Raw genomic sequence first — 16013 nt, 5'->3', positions numbered from 1 at the left:
GCAATTCACCTCCTGGTACCACACCAAAAGGCACTCATTGTGCCAGATAAGACCTCCTGCCACCCATATGCCAGGGAACTGACCCCAAAACATTTAATGACATTTATGCCATCAGTAATGAGCTGCAGACCCATGTTAAAACACAGACTGCACCTATGCCTCATGTACCCGCTGTTTCTCATGCTCAGCCTGGACACCTCACTTATAATGACATTTTTTCCTTTACTTTTTGCAAATTTACATAAACATACAGTTATTTTCCAGCTTGTGCTCAGTAGTGACAGCCAGTGAAATTCCTTGGCAGGTCAGCTATTCCAGTTCCATTGTTTAACACTCGTAATTCTGTACACCAGACATCTGAAAGGAATCCCTCCTCACTGGTTAATCCCTAATTCCCAAAGGCCAAAGCATCTGGTGGTTTTCCATGACACTTACCTCCTCGGTCAGCTTTGTGTTGGATTTCTCCAAGGCATCCACCTTGGCCTGCAGGTTGTTTACTGTAGCACTGTTGAAGAGAAAAAAAACCTACAGTAATTCCTTCACTTTTAAAAATCCTGTTTTGTCTTTTGTTCTACAAGATAATAAAGAGCCAAGAAAAAATGTGTTACCTTAGATGTCTGTTGAGCTCTTCAACATAGTTCTTCTGGTCCAAAATAGCAGTTATCTGACCATCTCTGGAAAAAAGAAACAGGCAGCCTGGAACACCTGAACACACATTGTCAAGAGGGAAGCAGCAAGACAACTGTGTGTGCACCTACCCTTCACTGCCTTTTGTGCTGTTCCCGTCTTTCAAATACATGGAGAAATCAATAACACCGACCTGGAGAAGGAAAATTTGCATTTTGCATTAAATACTTGGTTTCTAAGACCAACGCACTGTTGCCAGGTGTGGAAGTTCAGAGTTAGAACATCAGCACCTGCTGTACTTCAGCAAGGGCTCATTACATCAGTAAGCTATGCAAAATTAATGATTTTTCCATTTTAAATGAGCAGAACAAGCCCATTAAGTGAACACCCAGTACCTGGGAGTCCAGGTCCTCTCCCTTCATGCAGAAGTTGGCATCGATGACATTCAGCCCTACGAGGAGGCCAGCAATGATGGCACCTTCCTCCTCCATCATCAGTGCATTGGGCTCATAAAATTCACTGTGGGATGTAGGGAAGGAGATACACAGCAGTGAGATGGGAAAGATGATCCAGATCTTACAGGAGAGCACAAGTGAACCTAACTGAGAAAGAGTCCAGCACTCACCTGAGAAGATCCTTTCTGTTAATCAAGGCTTTCATGTACTCTGAAAGTTTCTTCTGCATCAGAGCCAGGCGAAGCCAAGCTCTTCCTCTGCCCACAGGTGTCCTGCAAAGGCCAGACACAAACCCTTCCAGACACCCTGCAAGGCACAGTCACCAACAGCTCTCATAGCCCCACCCTACCTCAAGTTTCTGCACTTCCAAGACAGAGCTGGCACTGGTGCAGAGAAATACAAGGTATGTAAGCACAAATAGGTGCAGACCAATTAGACTGTCACTGTCTCTTAACTCACGATGTTTTTCTTGCCATACTAAAAAGACTTCCCTGGCTTTATCCCTGCTGGATGCTGCCAGACGGATCAGCTGCTTCAGTTCATCACCTTCTGAGCCACAACCAGTTCTGCCTAAGTGACAGGAACATGCACAGACCAGCACAGTTGCCCAACACCACTCCTTGGGGTGGGTGGGGCTGGATGGGAATGTGGCCAGGCAGCTCAGAAACACCAACTCAGTCCTGTTCTCCTCAGGTGCTTTGCCCCTGAATGCCCTCACAGGATGCCACGAGCTCGAGTGCCAGTCCTTGCCCTCTTTCTCCCAGCCATGGGGAGCATATGGCTCTAACAGGCTGACCTGGATGTCTGAGCTCACCTGGCACGAGCACCAGCAGCCCAAGGAAGCCATGGCCAGCACTGCCCACCCCTGACTCACTAACAGGCACTTCCCAAAGGTCACTGTGAGCACAAGGTTTAGAAATGCACCCTAAAACTGTTCTTTGCTTCCATTCATTTCCTATTACAATGCTCTACAACAGGAAGAGGTACCAGGAGCTCTGGCACAGCACTGGTCCTGTCAGCTGCTGCAGGAGTCCTGCACACACCTCCAGGAAAAGCACCTGTCTGCATGAACATGACTAAATACTAACCCAAAGCAATTTATTGAATTTATCTACCTATTCTTTCAGCAAAGATTACTCCATCCTTAGTCCTGATCCTCATACAAAAGTTTCCTTACCCATTTTTTCTATTCCAGGCTAAAAGCTTCTTACAGTTTCTCTTACCATGAAATAGGCAAGCCTGAATGTGATGTCTGAAATTCCTATGAAACTTTTACAAGTAATATATGCTTGCTGTGGCTTCTTGCCTCCCCTCTTGAATACAAACTACAATCCTCCTGCTTGGCGCCTAAGCTTTCCTCTCACATACACTACACCTGAAGTTATTTACAAGAAGAATTGCCTACATCAGCCTCAAAACTATTTAAACTGTCATAACCTTTCTGTTAATTCCCCTCCTCTTGAGTCTGACTTCATAAATGCTCAATAAAGGCTGTTCCCATGCCCAAGGCACAAGCAGTAAATGCACTGCTGCCCATAAGTTGCTATGCTCCTAATAGAATGAGAATATATCCTGTGCTCTCCTGCTACAGATCCTGGATGGAGAGTAAGAGAGCAATGATCCATTTTTACCTGCAGAAGGCGGCAGATGCATTCCTGGAGGTTCTGTTTGCCCTTCCTTCTCTTTTTCAGGATCCCTTTCACAATAAACCCATATTATGTACTCGTGCAATAAAGGAATGTACTTACTTGAGCCCTGGGAGATCCTTAACACTTGCTGTAATCTCTGCAGCCTCAGGAACAAGTTTTTCTACTAATTCTAGAGGTCCCCAAAATGACTTATTTTGCCCAAGAAAAGTCTTTTTGGCTAAAAACAAAAAGAAATAAAAAATGAGCCAGTTAGACCTGTGCTGATATAACACATTTTCAAACAAGTGAACAAATTAGCCAAATCCTGCCAGAATGGTTCCTCTGGGGCTGCTGCTGGACAGGCACTTGGTATCCTGGAATCTCAGGATGGTTTGGATGGGAAGGATCCACCATTTCCCACACCCCTCAGCTTCCCATCTCCAGCTACAAGGACACACGGACAGCACCTGAAGGCCAGTTCATACTTGGCCATTGAGCTGTGTCTTAGGATTTCAGAGTCAAGTACATATTCTGCTTTAAAAGCAGCTTCAGCCATGAGCTGCACACAGCTGAAACCCTCTGTTTAGACAGAGCTGTTGAGAAAGGAGCTCTGGGGTTGCAGTTCCTCTTCCAGCAAGGGGATGCACTGCTAAAGCACAAGGAAGTGCAGAAAAGGGAGTCACGAGCTTGCCAAAAGCCAGTTGAGTCCCTGATCACTGAGTTACACCTGGGACAACTGAACTGCTGTTTTCAACATGGCAAGCACCTGCCACAGCTCAGCCTCCCCTCCAGCAGGTTCTGTGCCTTGCTCTGGCCTGCCCAGTGCACTGTGGTGACAGCAGTGACCGTGCCAGCCTCTCCTGTGTCCCGTGCAGGCTGCAGAGCCCTGTTGTTCAGCCACTCTGCTGCTCCCCAGGGCAGGCTGTGCCCAGGCTGGTACCTTTGAGGCCGTGCTTGAGGCAGTGCTCCATGACCACGAAGAACTGCTGCAGGGGGGCGTAGTCCGAGTCCAGCGTGCGGCCCAGGTTCAGCGCGGACTCGATCAGCCCCTTGATGCTCAGCTTGGCCATGTTCATCAGGTTCATGCGCTCGTTGGCCATGAGGTAATTGGGGTCTGCAACAAAGCAGGGAAACTGCTGCTGAGCGACAACAGCTGCCTTTATTACACTCAACACCCCACCTTGCTCTTGCTTTTCCTCAGCTTTGAAGGCATTTTTGGGGCAGTGAGTTTCCCAGGAGGCACTCTGCAGGCCTTTTGTGGAGAAAAATCAACACCAACTAGCAGTTTAGGGCCAAAGCCACAGTGGCATGGGAATAGACAATGTATCATACTGAGGGTGCCTTAATAGTTGAAATAACTACAGGAGCTCCCTACTTTCACAAAAGACACATTTGGAGCCTGGTGTGCGTCCTGTGCTTTGCACCTTGACAATGTGTCTCTGACCATCACTTGTTCGAACTCACATCCCCAGCTACAAACCAGTAAGAATCCTCCACCTTTGCTTTGTTCTGGTTTGTTCTTCCATCTAAAGATCACATTGGACCCTCTCACACTTAATCCAGCAACATGTGTCTCTATCCCAACTTGTATCTCTCTTCCTCAAGACTATTTTATTAAGCTTAGATGTAACATGGAGCCAACTCCCACTTCTCTCTCTTGGTTTTCACCAGTGAGGAGCTGATCTTCATGGCTCCTGACAGGTGATACTAAAGCCCCAAACTCACAGATGTCCCAGGATTATGTTCTTCCTCTTCCACATTATAAACATCCAGACCTTTAGGCCTGCTACTCACACCCAAGTTTTGAGCTCCAGTTCTCAGGTGCAGGCGGTTTCATCCCTGTAAATCCCCTGCTTATCCAGGGCCGCTGCCAACAGTCAGAGACCCTTGAACCAAGCTGCCACCTCGAGTTAATTAACTACTCCTGGCAGCAGAGACCTGACCTGAGGACACCTCAGACTACAGATCTATACAAGAGGCACCTGTCAGCATCCACCAGCCAGAGAGAGAGCCAAGAGCCCAGCTAACACACCCACACCCGAGTGCACCTCACTGGGAAAACCCAGCACAGGCAGGGGGAAGAGCCAGGGCAGTGCCAGCATCCAAACCTGAGAGCACAGCTCATTTGTTCAGCAGCTCAGGACAGCACTTCTCTCATTCCCCTTCTTCTTCAGAGGGAAGCAACACCACAAGTCTCCTTCTCTAAGTTTATTTCCATAATTTAGAGAACTTCCAAGTACTCTTTTAGGAGTGCAACACTCAGAGCAGCACTGGACTGCAGAAAGACTGAACTTTGTGAGGTGTTTTCACTGCCTGTGAGGACTACTGCTGCCTGAAGGTGATGGGTCTGGCTGCCCTGGAGGTACCCTGAGCTCGTGAGCTGCTCTGGATTTCCAATCCTTTTTCTGCCCTGCAGTGTAGCTAACAGTCACCATCACTGGGAATGGAGACTCAGGAACGAGTCAGGCACAGAACTGCCAACAGAGAGAACTCCTCCTCATCCTCTCTCATCACATTTCCTCACTGGCCAAGGCTGCTGCTCTGCTGGGTAGCAAGAAATCCACAGTGACTCTGCTTGGGGGGCAAACCCATCCCTAACACAGAATTAAAGGAACTGTACAAGCGAGCACCAAAGAAAATGCTCCTTTGGCCATGGTTATTGGCTAATTTCAATAGAAAAGTATTTCTACCATATCACACTAATCCAAGGTTTCTGCTTCCTTAGTCTGCTCAAAGCAATTGTGCTCTGCATGTGCAGTTTATCCAAGATTCTCATCTTGCAAACCAGTTAGCTCATATAGTTTGAAAGTGGATAAAATCCCTAAGGTTTATTCCAAAAATTAAATGCTAAGTAACTGATATTCTTGCTCTATGTACTGCACCACGCACAGCTTTAAAGAAGGCAGGGTAGGCAGGCAGGGCTGACTTGTACACAGTAAAACTGTCAGGCTGGCTTTAAGCTGGGACAAGTGTGATCCTGGTGTGTTCCATCTGAGCCGGTACCTCCTCCAACTTCCTTCTGCCTCTAACTGCAAAACCTCTGCCTGGCCTTTCCTACACAGCCCACATCATAAACCTTAAAGTAAATCCCCAGCCCTTGAGCTTGGCTTTCCACAGGGTTTGGGTTTCAAACAAAAGAATGTCCTCTTACGACATTTTGCTATTTAAATGTTGCAGCTTCTACAGAACAGACATCTTTTTTAACCAGCTGCTTCCATGAAGATGTTTCCAAAAGCATTCGAGACTCCTGTAATTTGTTTAAATAGTACAATCTGTACCCAGGAACCTGAAAGTCAAGAAAGAGTCAATGCCATACAGGATCTCAAAGGGTTAAGCTGTGACTGGTCTTGGTACTTCTCATTTGGTGACAATAAATTTTATCACTCCTCATGCTTACTCTAAAAGAAGGAAGAAGCAACTAAAATGAAGCTAAAACTTGGATCAAAGGCAGGGAACGATGAAATATTGGAGAAGTGAACAAACCCACAGCAAGCAATGCCAATTCATTAGCATTTCATCACTGTTCTCCATCGTACATCAGGAACAGCAACTTAAAGTAAATTTAACACGGCTGCTTCCGTGTGGCAGAGAAACACCTCTCACCTGACAAAATAAATGCAAAACAACTTGTACAATATTTTATGAAAAAAAAGAAGTCTCAAGCCCCTCTTTTTTCCTAAAAGCCTGCCTTGGAAAATGCCCTTCTCTGGGAAGCAGCACGGGCTGCTGTGCCAGGAGAGGAGGACACTTCCTGTGGCTAAGGAGGCTGTGGGCAGCACCGGGCACAGAACCAGCACAGCAGTTAAAGGCACCATGGTGGAAGATGACAGCAAGGACCAGTGTGCTCAGTGCATGAGAACATCAGCCTTTTGCGCTGCAAACAGCTGAAACCCTTGCAGGAGCAACTGCATTTAATCATCAAAGTATCAATCTGATTAACCACTTGCTACATTGGGGATTCTATTTCATATTTGCACAGTTTCTTAAAAACCAAGGAAAAAGTGCTATAAATAAGTTTGTCATTTAGTACTTTACAAGTTTTTAAAAAATTAGCAATGCAAGTTTTGGAATAATTTTTGCCAAGCCTTGGCAAATACTGCCAGGAAATCTGAAGAATCTAGACAGAAATACTGCAGAAAACCTAAAGCTTCAGAGTGATTTCTGAAATATTTTTTAAAATTCAGCTTCCATATGTTGCTGCAACCTTTTAAGCTGTGCTTCTGCCAGGCTCAGGAAGTTACTGCCTCTGAAAGCATTTAGGAGAAGGCAACCAGCCCTTGTTGATCTACTACTTCTACCTCCGCTTCAGGTCAAAATAGTAAAAAAACCCGCAAACATTTATTTAAGCAACACCAAGGTAATGCAGGAAAGCCACAGCTACTGGCACTGGAAAGGGAAACTAACTGCATTTTGCACTCGGGCTCAAAATAATAGTGCAGAAGCCAAGGATTAGCACAAACAAGAGCTGTGAGATGTGGGTGTGGAACGCACCTTCGGAATCATCGCGCAATTGCTCCACCACATCTGTCAAATCCTCCCAAGAGTCTTTGCAAACAGCAAAAGGAAAGGAAAAGAAAGAAAAACGTCATGCAAGCCGTGATCTAAAGGAAAGATTCAAAATCAAGGTGTAAGAAAAGCATAACTGAAAGGGAGATTTGCATCATACAAGACTTAATTCATAGTGGCAAGAGATCTGCAAGTCAAAAAGGTTCATTAGTCTGCACAAAGCAATAGAGCAAAGCATTTTTCTCCCAGAGTCAAACCAGGGCAGGCTTCAGAAAAGCTGCAGAAGTTTTGTTTCTGCATTAACACAAGCAACATTTTTGTAAAGCACATCCTAAAAAGAAAAGCAACAAAGGCATTACTTTATTTATAAGATAAAAGCACTAAACTTGTGATATTTATGCAACATCAGCTTTTCCTTCAATTTCCTCACATCCAGCCCCAAGAGGATCTGCTGACAGGGACACAGCCACATGTGGGAAGCAGGCACGTTCAGGGAAAACACACACTGAGGGCATTTTAAAGGTCCAGCAGAGCCTAAAGTCTGCTATGACCCTCACCCCAAATGACAGATCCCGCAGAGGTGACCCAGCCGAGCCCTACATGGGTCCCAGGCTGATGACGATCCCCAAGGACTCAGTCAGGGGAGCACCTCTCTCCTTGGCGGGGCCAGGGAGGTATCCTGGGAGAGAAGCAGGCAGGACAAGGAGAACTGGTTTCAGCACACCCATCAAGTCCCTGTTCCAAACGCAGCGAGCCGAGCCAGACAAACGCCCCGGACCCTGGGCACTGTTGGCTCCCTACTTACGCACCCGCGCTCCCCAGCGCTAACCCGCCATCAGCACAACGTCCAAAGCCCGGCAAAACTCCGGCCCCTTCCCCAGCCAACTGTGCCGACGATCTGAGCAAAGTCCAGAGGCTGCCGGGCCCTCCTCCCTCCCACACAGCGCCCGCCTCCTGCCCCGGGAGTGCAGCAATAGCCGGGAACCCCAGCGCCAGAGCTCAGCCCAGAGCTGAGCCCCGTGTGCTGCACGACGCTGCCCGGCGGGCCCCGCAGCCTCATGCTGCGCTACGAGACTGAGCCCCAACACTGCCCTGGGGATGAGCGCTACTGCAGCAGCAAGCAGCACCGTCCCTGGAGCAAACCCCTGGTGTTTAAAGCCAAAGCCCGGGTGATGCTCTCCCCCATGTGCCACAATGATGGCTTCTGGTCTCTGATGACAGGAGGTGCTACAGCTTCCCAAGGGCCAGGAGACTGAATCTCACTGCAGTGCACCTGTCCCTGACGCTTCCCGGCACCCCGGGACTCAGATCCAGATGTTGATCATCCCGGAATCCCTCCCTGCACACAGTAAGGGAAGCCACATACCACCACTGCAAGGTCTTTTATCTAATATTGGAAGGTTGGATTTTTTTCTTAACCCAAAGCATATACAGGGAAGAACATACAATCAAAACCAGATTTACCAGTACCTGGGTAACAGGCACTGAGACAACTGATAGGCTTCATTTCATCTTTCTCATTTATTTTTAACCCTTAGCTGTCGGGTTCGGCTGTCTGTCTCTGCCTGGACACGGGTAGGGTGGTTCTTGGGTGGCACGCGTTTCAAAGGACGAGTCTGGACTCTTCAGCTTTTCAGTCTTCAGATTGTTTATTGTTTCTTATCTACAAAATTTTCTGTCTGCCCAACAGAGGTCTGATCTGCAAGACAGCCAAGGGCACTCTGACCACCCACAGGGCGGTCGTGTCTTTTTATACTAAAATCTACGTACATGATATTTACCTTTATTTTCCAATACTTTTCACCCATGTCGGCAAGTGCACCTTCACCATAAACCAATCCCCAAGTGCCAACATCACCACAGGAGATGGAAGACAAGAAGAAGAAAGAAGAAGGACAAGACACACCCTGATCGCTCCATCTTGTCTCCATAACCCCCCTGTACTAAAAACCTTAAAGTTTATATTTCACCCTCTAAATGTGTCCCTTTTACACCTTTCACTCTAAAGTGATTCTCATGTCCTCAAACTGCTGTTACTTCTGTGGATGGATCAAAGTCAAGCCACCAGGTGTTGCGGGCAACATGCCAGGGTCTCCGAGCCCCCCGAGAGGGTTTTCGGCAACTCTGGACATCCAGAGGGATGTGCTGAGTTCCCACACTTAGCAAGTAACCCACATAAAGCTCCCAGAGAAAAATCCAGAGGAGTCACAAATATTTTCTTCTCTTCTATCCCTACAAGCCATAAACCCATCTTCTTCTCGCAGGAACTGCACGAATTTAAACTGGTACTAAGGCATTTGCATGGGTTTAGAGGTAAAAGCACACACTTAATTAGTGCTTTCTTTCCTATTTTCATTCATTCTACATGCATCTAGCTGCACTTTGCATAGAGTTCATCGCTTTTACCTTGTATATTTTCCCACTTGTCTGGAAATTCCACCAAGCAACAGTGGGGAAAGAAAAATATCTTCCCACAGAACAATCACAAAGACCTGAAACTCTATAGTTTCCATAGTCCTTTTGGGGTGTGAAAAACTCAATACTTTTGATTATGATGGAAAGTATTTAACTCACTATGTAGGAAGTTTAGATAACAGGATGATCGAGGCTTTTAAGTCTCCATAACACGATTAACTCATTCCAACCAGATTCCCAGGAAGATCAGTATTATGGAACTGAATATCCCATTGGAATGAACACTCAAGCCAGTTCTTCAGGAAGGGACTGGAGAACTTGTCTCTAATACATTAATCACAAAAATCCCATCTGTTATTTGGACAACAGAGGGGTTTGCAGTCACTCCCTTGGCTGACATAGCAGCAGCATCTCACTGAAGGAGAGGCAATACTTTCCCAAGCCAAAGAAAGCTTTTACAAGTAAACCCCGGGAGAATGGAACAGCATCAAAATTATTTCACACTGCTGCTCAACATTTACTTTGTTTTTAAGGGTTGAAGTTATTGGGCTAAAATAGAGCTGGGAGTCTAAGCCTTTCTGAACTAATGAACACCATCTCACACAGAGCATCTGGATATCAAGTTCCTCCAAAAACAGATTAAATAAAATTACAGAATCACAGACTGCCTTAGGTTGGAAGGGACTTTGACATTCATCCCATTCAACCCCTGTGGTGGTTTGACAGGAAATATGTTTTCTGGGATGCTGTGGTCAGGCCAATGGGTGCTCAGATTTTAATATTGGCACCTAATGTGGCCATTGGGACTTTGGATCCGCCTCTGAGAACACAGGGTTAAAGCAGGGCTCTCCCTGGCAGGCTCTCTTGGGTTCCGGTCAGGGAAAGGTTCAGAGCTCCCCTGCCCGGCTGCGGGCTGGGCGGGGCAGGGGCAGCCATGGGGCCGGGTGAGGTAGGCCCAGGGGCAGCCATGGGGCCGGGTGAGGTAGGCCGGGCCCTGGACAGAAGGGAGGGGAAGGCCCCTGCAGGATGGAAGGGTGGAGGAGCACTGAGAGACATCAGGCAGCCACCCCCCGCCCCAGGAGAGACAGAGAGAGAGCCTGTGCCTGTGCTTGTGCCACCCTGAAATTTAATAGTGGCCGGTCGAGAAGGAGAAGGGGGTTGCGGGGTTCTGGACAGACAGAGCCTCAGATTTTTAACCCTTTTCTTGGATGATGGAAACCTTACAAATGCTGATCCTCCTGGAGCTGAATGAGGATAGAGATGAGATAAGAGGGAATGGGCCACGAGAGAAATAAAGAAGAACTCAGGTGGAAGAGATGATGGAGTAGCTTATGGTGGACTCTTTGTGTGTAGCCATGGACAGAACCATGTTCCTTGTGATACAGGAACTGCATTCTAGGGGGAGGCAATGCCTCAGGACCAAGAGGGTTCGGTGTGGGTACCCCTCGGCCCCAGGGGGTGAAAATTATGGGGGGGACAGATGTCCCAAAGTTGAGACTGTGCCTTTTTGGAGTGGGATGAAGCATCCTTAAAAGTCAACCCTAGAAGCAGCTCTGGTCCATGTTCAGTGGTGAGAGCGCTGGACACGAAAGGAAGAGGTCACCATTGGAACAAGAAGGACTCTTCCTCTTGATGAACTGAGGATTGAGTGTTCTGAAGGGTGGTGCCAGACCGAGAGTCGATGATTTGGGGGATGCATTGTATTGGGAATTTGGTGGGGAGGAGGAAGAGATGTATTTGTTAAGTTTTCATTTTCCTTGTTTCTTTATTTTTTTCCCTTTCCCTTGTTGTTTAGTTAATAAATTCTTCTTTATTTCTAAGTGGGAGCCTGCTTTGCTTATTCCTGGTCACATCTCACAGCAGAAAGCAGGGAGAGGGTATTCTCATGGGGGCACTGGCATTGTGCCAGCATCAAACCATGACAACCCCCTGCCTCCATCCCCTGCATGGGCAGGGACACCTTCCCCTATTCCAGGTTGCTCTAAGTCCCAACCTGGCCTTGGACACTTCCAGGGATGAGGCAGCCACAGCTTCTCTGGGAAACCCATGCCAGGGCCTCACCACCCTCACAGGGAAGAGTTTGTTCCATCAGGAAAAAAAGGTCACATGTTTTTCAATAAGTCAGGACTTCTAAAATTATTTTTAAGTACAGAAATTTTAAACAAACTCATTGGGAGAGACTGAGCCATCAGTAAAATAACCTAAAAAAACCCCAGGCGTCAGTTTTGGGAAATGAAAACTGAACTTGATACAGAAAGTCCTTAGTGATGCTGCCCAGTCAGCCCTGCTGCTGGGAAAGCCTTGGCCCAAATCTGGACAAATATTCCTTTATTATGAAAGGGGAACCTCTGGTAGCATTACTACACTTGAATTGCATTCTGATATTCTTTACCTTAGGAATATATTGAATAGCAAATAAAGAGGCCAAGGGAGAAAATTAGGTAGATGCTGTTCATGTTATGGGAGGTACAGAACTAATTATTTCAGGTTAGGTTTGCCAACATGATGGATCACTAACTGTTGACAAAGAAAAGGGATGTGCAAAGGGTTTCAGCATCATACTCTTAACACCCTGCAAGCCCAAAATTGGGGAAGTCACCAGGCTGTCTGCAGCCTGGAATGCCAGGAACCATCTACTCAGGACAAAAAACCATTTCTTTTAAAACCCCCTGCATAAACATTCCATCTCTAAATAAACACATATACACAGAGAGCCTTGCCTACAGAAGAAAAGAGCAGTCTAAGATCTGCCAGAAATCAGAAGGAAATAAAAGGAAATAAAGAAGTACAGACAATTTGGAAATTCCCAGTCCACTCTCCATTACACCTATGGGACAAATAAACAGCCATGTACATCACATGAAGTCACAGCTTAATCCCACCCTAAGTCTTACTCCCATCCCCACATGATTACCATCAAATAATCACCTGATTTCTCTATGTTGCTGCTGTGTGCAGCTGTATGGAATGTTTCTGCACAACCAGCCTGTTTTCACAGGGAAACACATGACTAACTGCTATGGGAAATTTCTCATCCTATGTTAGTCCTTGACAGTTTACACCGAGAAAATAAAAACCCAAACCCTTGGGGTTTTTCCCCCATCTTTCACTTCCCAGTTCAGCTGACACCCAACTGGTTTCCCTGCAGCGCTTGTGACTCACCACCTCTGAGGGATATAATCCTGCCCCAAGCTCCCCAGCTCTGACTCCAGTTAGACTGACACAGCTTAAAAGAGCAAAGAAAATAAGTCTTAAGAGTAATTTCTGCATTGAAGTCTGGATTACATGACCTAACTGCTATTCCCAAGATTTATAACCACAAACACGTTGTAATTCATCTAACTTGTATTTACTGACTTCACATTTCTTCTGTTAAATCAGGTCTCCAGCTCCTTCAAACTTCTCATCTATTTAGGGGTTTCTATCACTAGATGTGTTTTAAGAGGCTTTTGCAAATATAGAGTCATCTCATGTGGGTTTTTGTCCACACCTGAAAGGACCCTGCCACTCCCAGTACAATTCAGATTTATTTTCTAATGGGAAAGGCCCAAAGCACTGAAAAATCCCACCTCTCCCATGACTTTACTGTTCCTATTCCACTCTACTGGAGAAACCCTAAACCCAGGTTAACTATTGCCAGTTTGCACAACAAAAGCATTATCAATAAGGTTATGCTGCTTCCCTACATCATTTTGAGGTACGAAAAACACTTGGGTAGAAAATAGAAAAAAAAGATAAAATCTGACTGATGATTCAATAATCAGTGCAACAGATTAATGGGCAGAAGGTTTTAAGAAGAACATTTGCTTTTCCTGAAGAGGTCCGTAACTCCTTGTCAGGGCATTCTATACAAGCACATACCAGAAACTAAAACTTTTAAATTACTGGTCAAAAAAGAAGAAAAAAATCTGACCTTAGCTTCTGCCCTATAGAAAAGATAATTTCATCTTCGCATATAATAAATTCTAATTCCAATTGCTGCTCTTAGTGCAAATAAAGAAGGATTAATAAAGAGAGGAATACTGTAATTCCTCAAAGTTCTCTCAAGTTAGCACACGTATTCCTTCTGGATGCTACTACAAGGTGATCTCATGAGGACAAAAATTTCCACAGCTCTTATTGTGAAGCTCCTCATGATTATTCAAGATAGAAATTTAACATCCAGTTAAACAGTTAAATGGCCTAAAAAAAGGCCATTTTGTTTAACTTCTCCCCACAGCTGAGAGCAGTGTTCAATGCCATCCATACACACACTCTGTTCAACATGAAACAGAATTACAGTCCAGGTGGTTTTTACCTCCATCCCTAAAGCTGCCTCCAAGACCATCACACGCACTGCAAGCAAACAAACTTAACAACCACCAATGTCACATTTAATTCTGAGGGGCCTGCAGAGGACAGTAAGGTTCTGAGAGTCTTATTAAGATCACAGCCTGTTTAAAAAAATGAGTTCTTTCTCTAATCCAAGCAGCTTTACAGTAAGCAGCAGAATCTGCTTATTTTCATATGCACACAGAATTGTTTCAATCAACTGAAAAAGCATATTAATTGCTTTTATTGTTAAATTGAGTGGCCATGCTACAGGTTATATGGAACAAACCCAGGTGCAAGCAACTCAGTACCTGCTACTTGTTTTTAAATTGAAGAAAAGTTTTGCTTAGCTGTTCTCAAGCTCCAGCTCTGTGCAGACTGGAATTGTTGTGACTGAAGGCAGGATGGTTGCTCGAGGGCTGGGGGGCACAGCAGATCACAGGGTGAAGAGAGGCCAGGGACAAAACTCTCCAGAAGCAGCAAGAGCTGAGGGACAGTAAATGGAAGGCTTCAAATCTTAATCCAACAAGCTGTTTGATTTGGTACTTAGTGCAACATATATTTTACATCTCTTGATTTCTAAGGAGAAAACTGTCCCTCTTTGTTATGCCTTTGGAAGAATTCCACAGCTTGTTTTTTCGTTCTTCATAATGCCTACCTTTGCATATCAGTTTTGGTTTTGGAGACACTCCCAGGGACATGAGCCCACACTCCTGTCCCCCTGACCTGTGCACACCCTGCAGACACAGCAGCAGTGCTGATGCAGGAGCACCAGACCCAACACCGGGATACAGCTGTGTCAGCTTTCCTATTGTCAATGCTCTTCCTGACCTTCTCTATTCAAAATACAGCTTGGAACCAAATACACTCCCAAACAGCCAACTAGCAACCTTCATTTACCAGGAAGGTTGTTACAGTGCTGCTCTTTTGTATTTATTTTTGATACATGAATTAAATAATATGGTAATGAAATGAGCAAATGCTGATTTCTAACCCCCTTCTGGTATTCACTGAAGAGTGACTGTAATTACACCTCGAAAAACACGGGAGTAAGACCAAGGAAGGTCTCAGTGTAACACACAAGAACATGGGAATTGGAAGACAACTGAATTCCTGTTCATCCAGTACTCACCTCCCTGAACCCCTGGGATATGCTTCAGAGGGAATGCTAAATTTCTCCCTTGGAAACCTCTGTCTGGTATCCCACTGCGTGACTAAGTACTTGGCAAGCCAAATCCAAACCCAAGGGCTACTGTCACTGAAAGCAGCTGTTAAATGGAAATGAAATTATCCCTTGGAAATTTATTTTAAAGCTTAAATCCCCACCACAATTTCACTTGCCTTATTCAGCAAGACAATATAAGACACTGCCTGACTTAACCAGGCAGCATCAAACGGGCCAAGCCAGACTGCTTGGCGGAGTGGCATTTCAGGAGTTACTGGAAAAGGGTCAGGCATGAGAAGCTGGGGCGTCCTTGCTCTAAAACCAAAAGGTGCATCTAGCAAGGGCACTCAGAACCTCAGCACCTGCAGAAACTCATCACCTCCCCTTCTTCCCACTTGTTTATTGGCAGAGCACTGCACAGATATCCTCTCATGCTTTTAGTACTCAGTGCATTCAATCCTTGTCCAGCTACTAAACTGTTTATCAACTCAAAATCCTTTTTCCAGGGGAAAGCAAGATGTGCTACATCCCCACGTTTCAGGCTTCCAAGCCATTACAAACAGCAGCACGCTCATCAGAGGCGAGCTGGGGCACTGTGATGCCATCGTCACCTGAAAATGGGCACCGCTACGTAATCGCTGGGGCTTTCCAAAAAACTCCCCACGACCGGGGCACATGCTGCGGTGCTGCCACTGTGCTCCCCCGGTACCAGCCGGCTGCTCACTAACACAGCTATCAGCCCCGGGTTAAGGGCAAAATCATGATTAAATGGTCTCACCGAGCACACACCACGGTTTTCTTCCTTCCTGAGATAGACAAACCTGATACAGCTAAAAAGAGAATGCATCACCAATCTGCCTTAAAGGGCTGGGTTACAAATTCGGAGGGCAATCTGAAGCAGCAGTT

The 16013-nt window shown here is 46.0% G+C and overlaps 1 protein-coding gene across 10 annotated transcripts in view; it reads right to left on the bottom strand.

Moving 5' to 3' along the window:
- Positions 1–16013, bottom strand: part of RUFY3 (RUN and FYVE domain containing 3) — a 31979-nt gene that overhangs the window by 9777 nt on the left and 6189 nt on the right. For 6 of the 10 annotated variants that reach the window (XM_077176832.1, XM_077176834.1, XM_077176838.1 and 3 more), the window contains exons 2-9: positions 7202–7255; positions 3651–3824; positions 2831–2948; positions 1253–1354; positions 1023–1146; positions 759–820; positions 609–674; positions 436–505 (exon numbers count right to left, since the gene is read on the bottom strand). In XM_077176832.1, coding sequence (XP_077032947.1) covers positions 436–505; positions 609–674; positions 759–820; positions 1023–1146; positions 1253–1354; positions 2831–2948; positions 3651–3824; positions 7202–7255 — 770 coding nt within the window. The remainder of the gene's footprint in view (positions 1–435; positions 506–608; positions 675–758; positions 821–1022; positions 1147–1252; positions 1355–2830; positions 2949–3650; positions 3825–7201; positions 7256–16013) is intronic. The other 4 variants (XM_077176833.1, XM_077176837.1, XM_054632971.2 and 1 more) reach the window with 1 other exon arrangement.

This window comes from Agelaius phoeniceus, chromosome 4 (genome assembly GCF_051311805.1).
Source record: "Agelaius phoeniceus isolate bAgePho1 chromosome 4, bAgePho1.hap1, whole genome shotgun sequence".
NCBI lineage: Eukaryota > Metazoa > Chordata > Aves > Passeriformes > Icteridae > Agelaius > Agelaius phoeniceus.
This window is presented reverse-complemented; position numbering and strand designations above follow the sequence as displayed.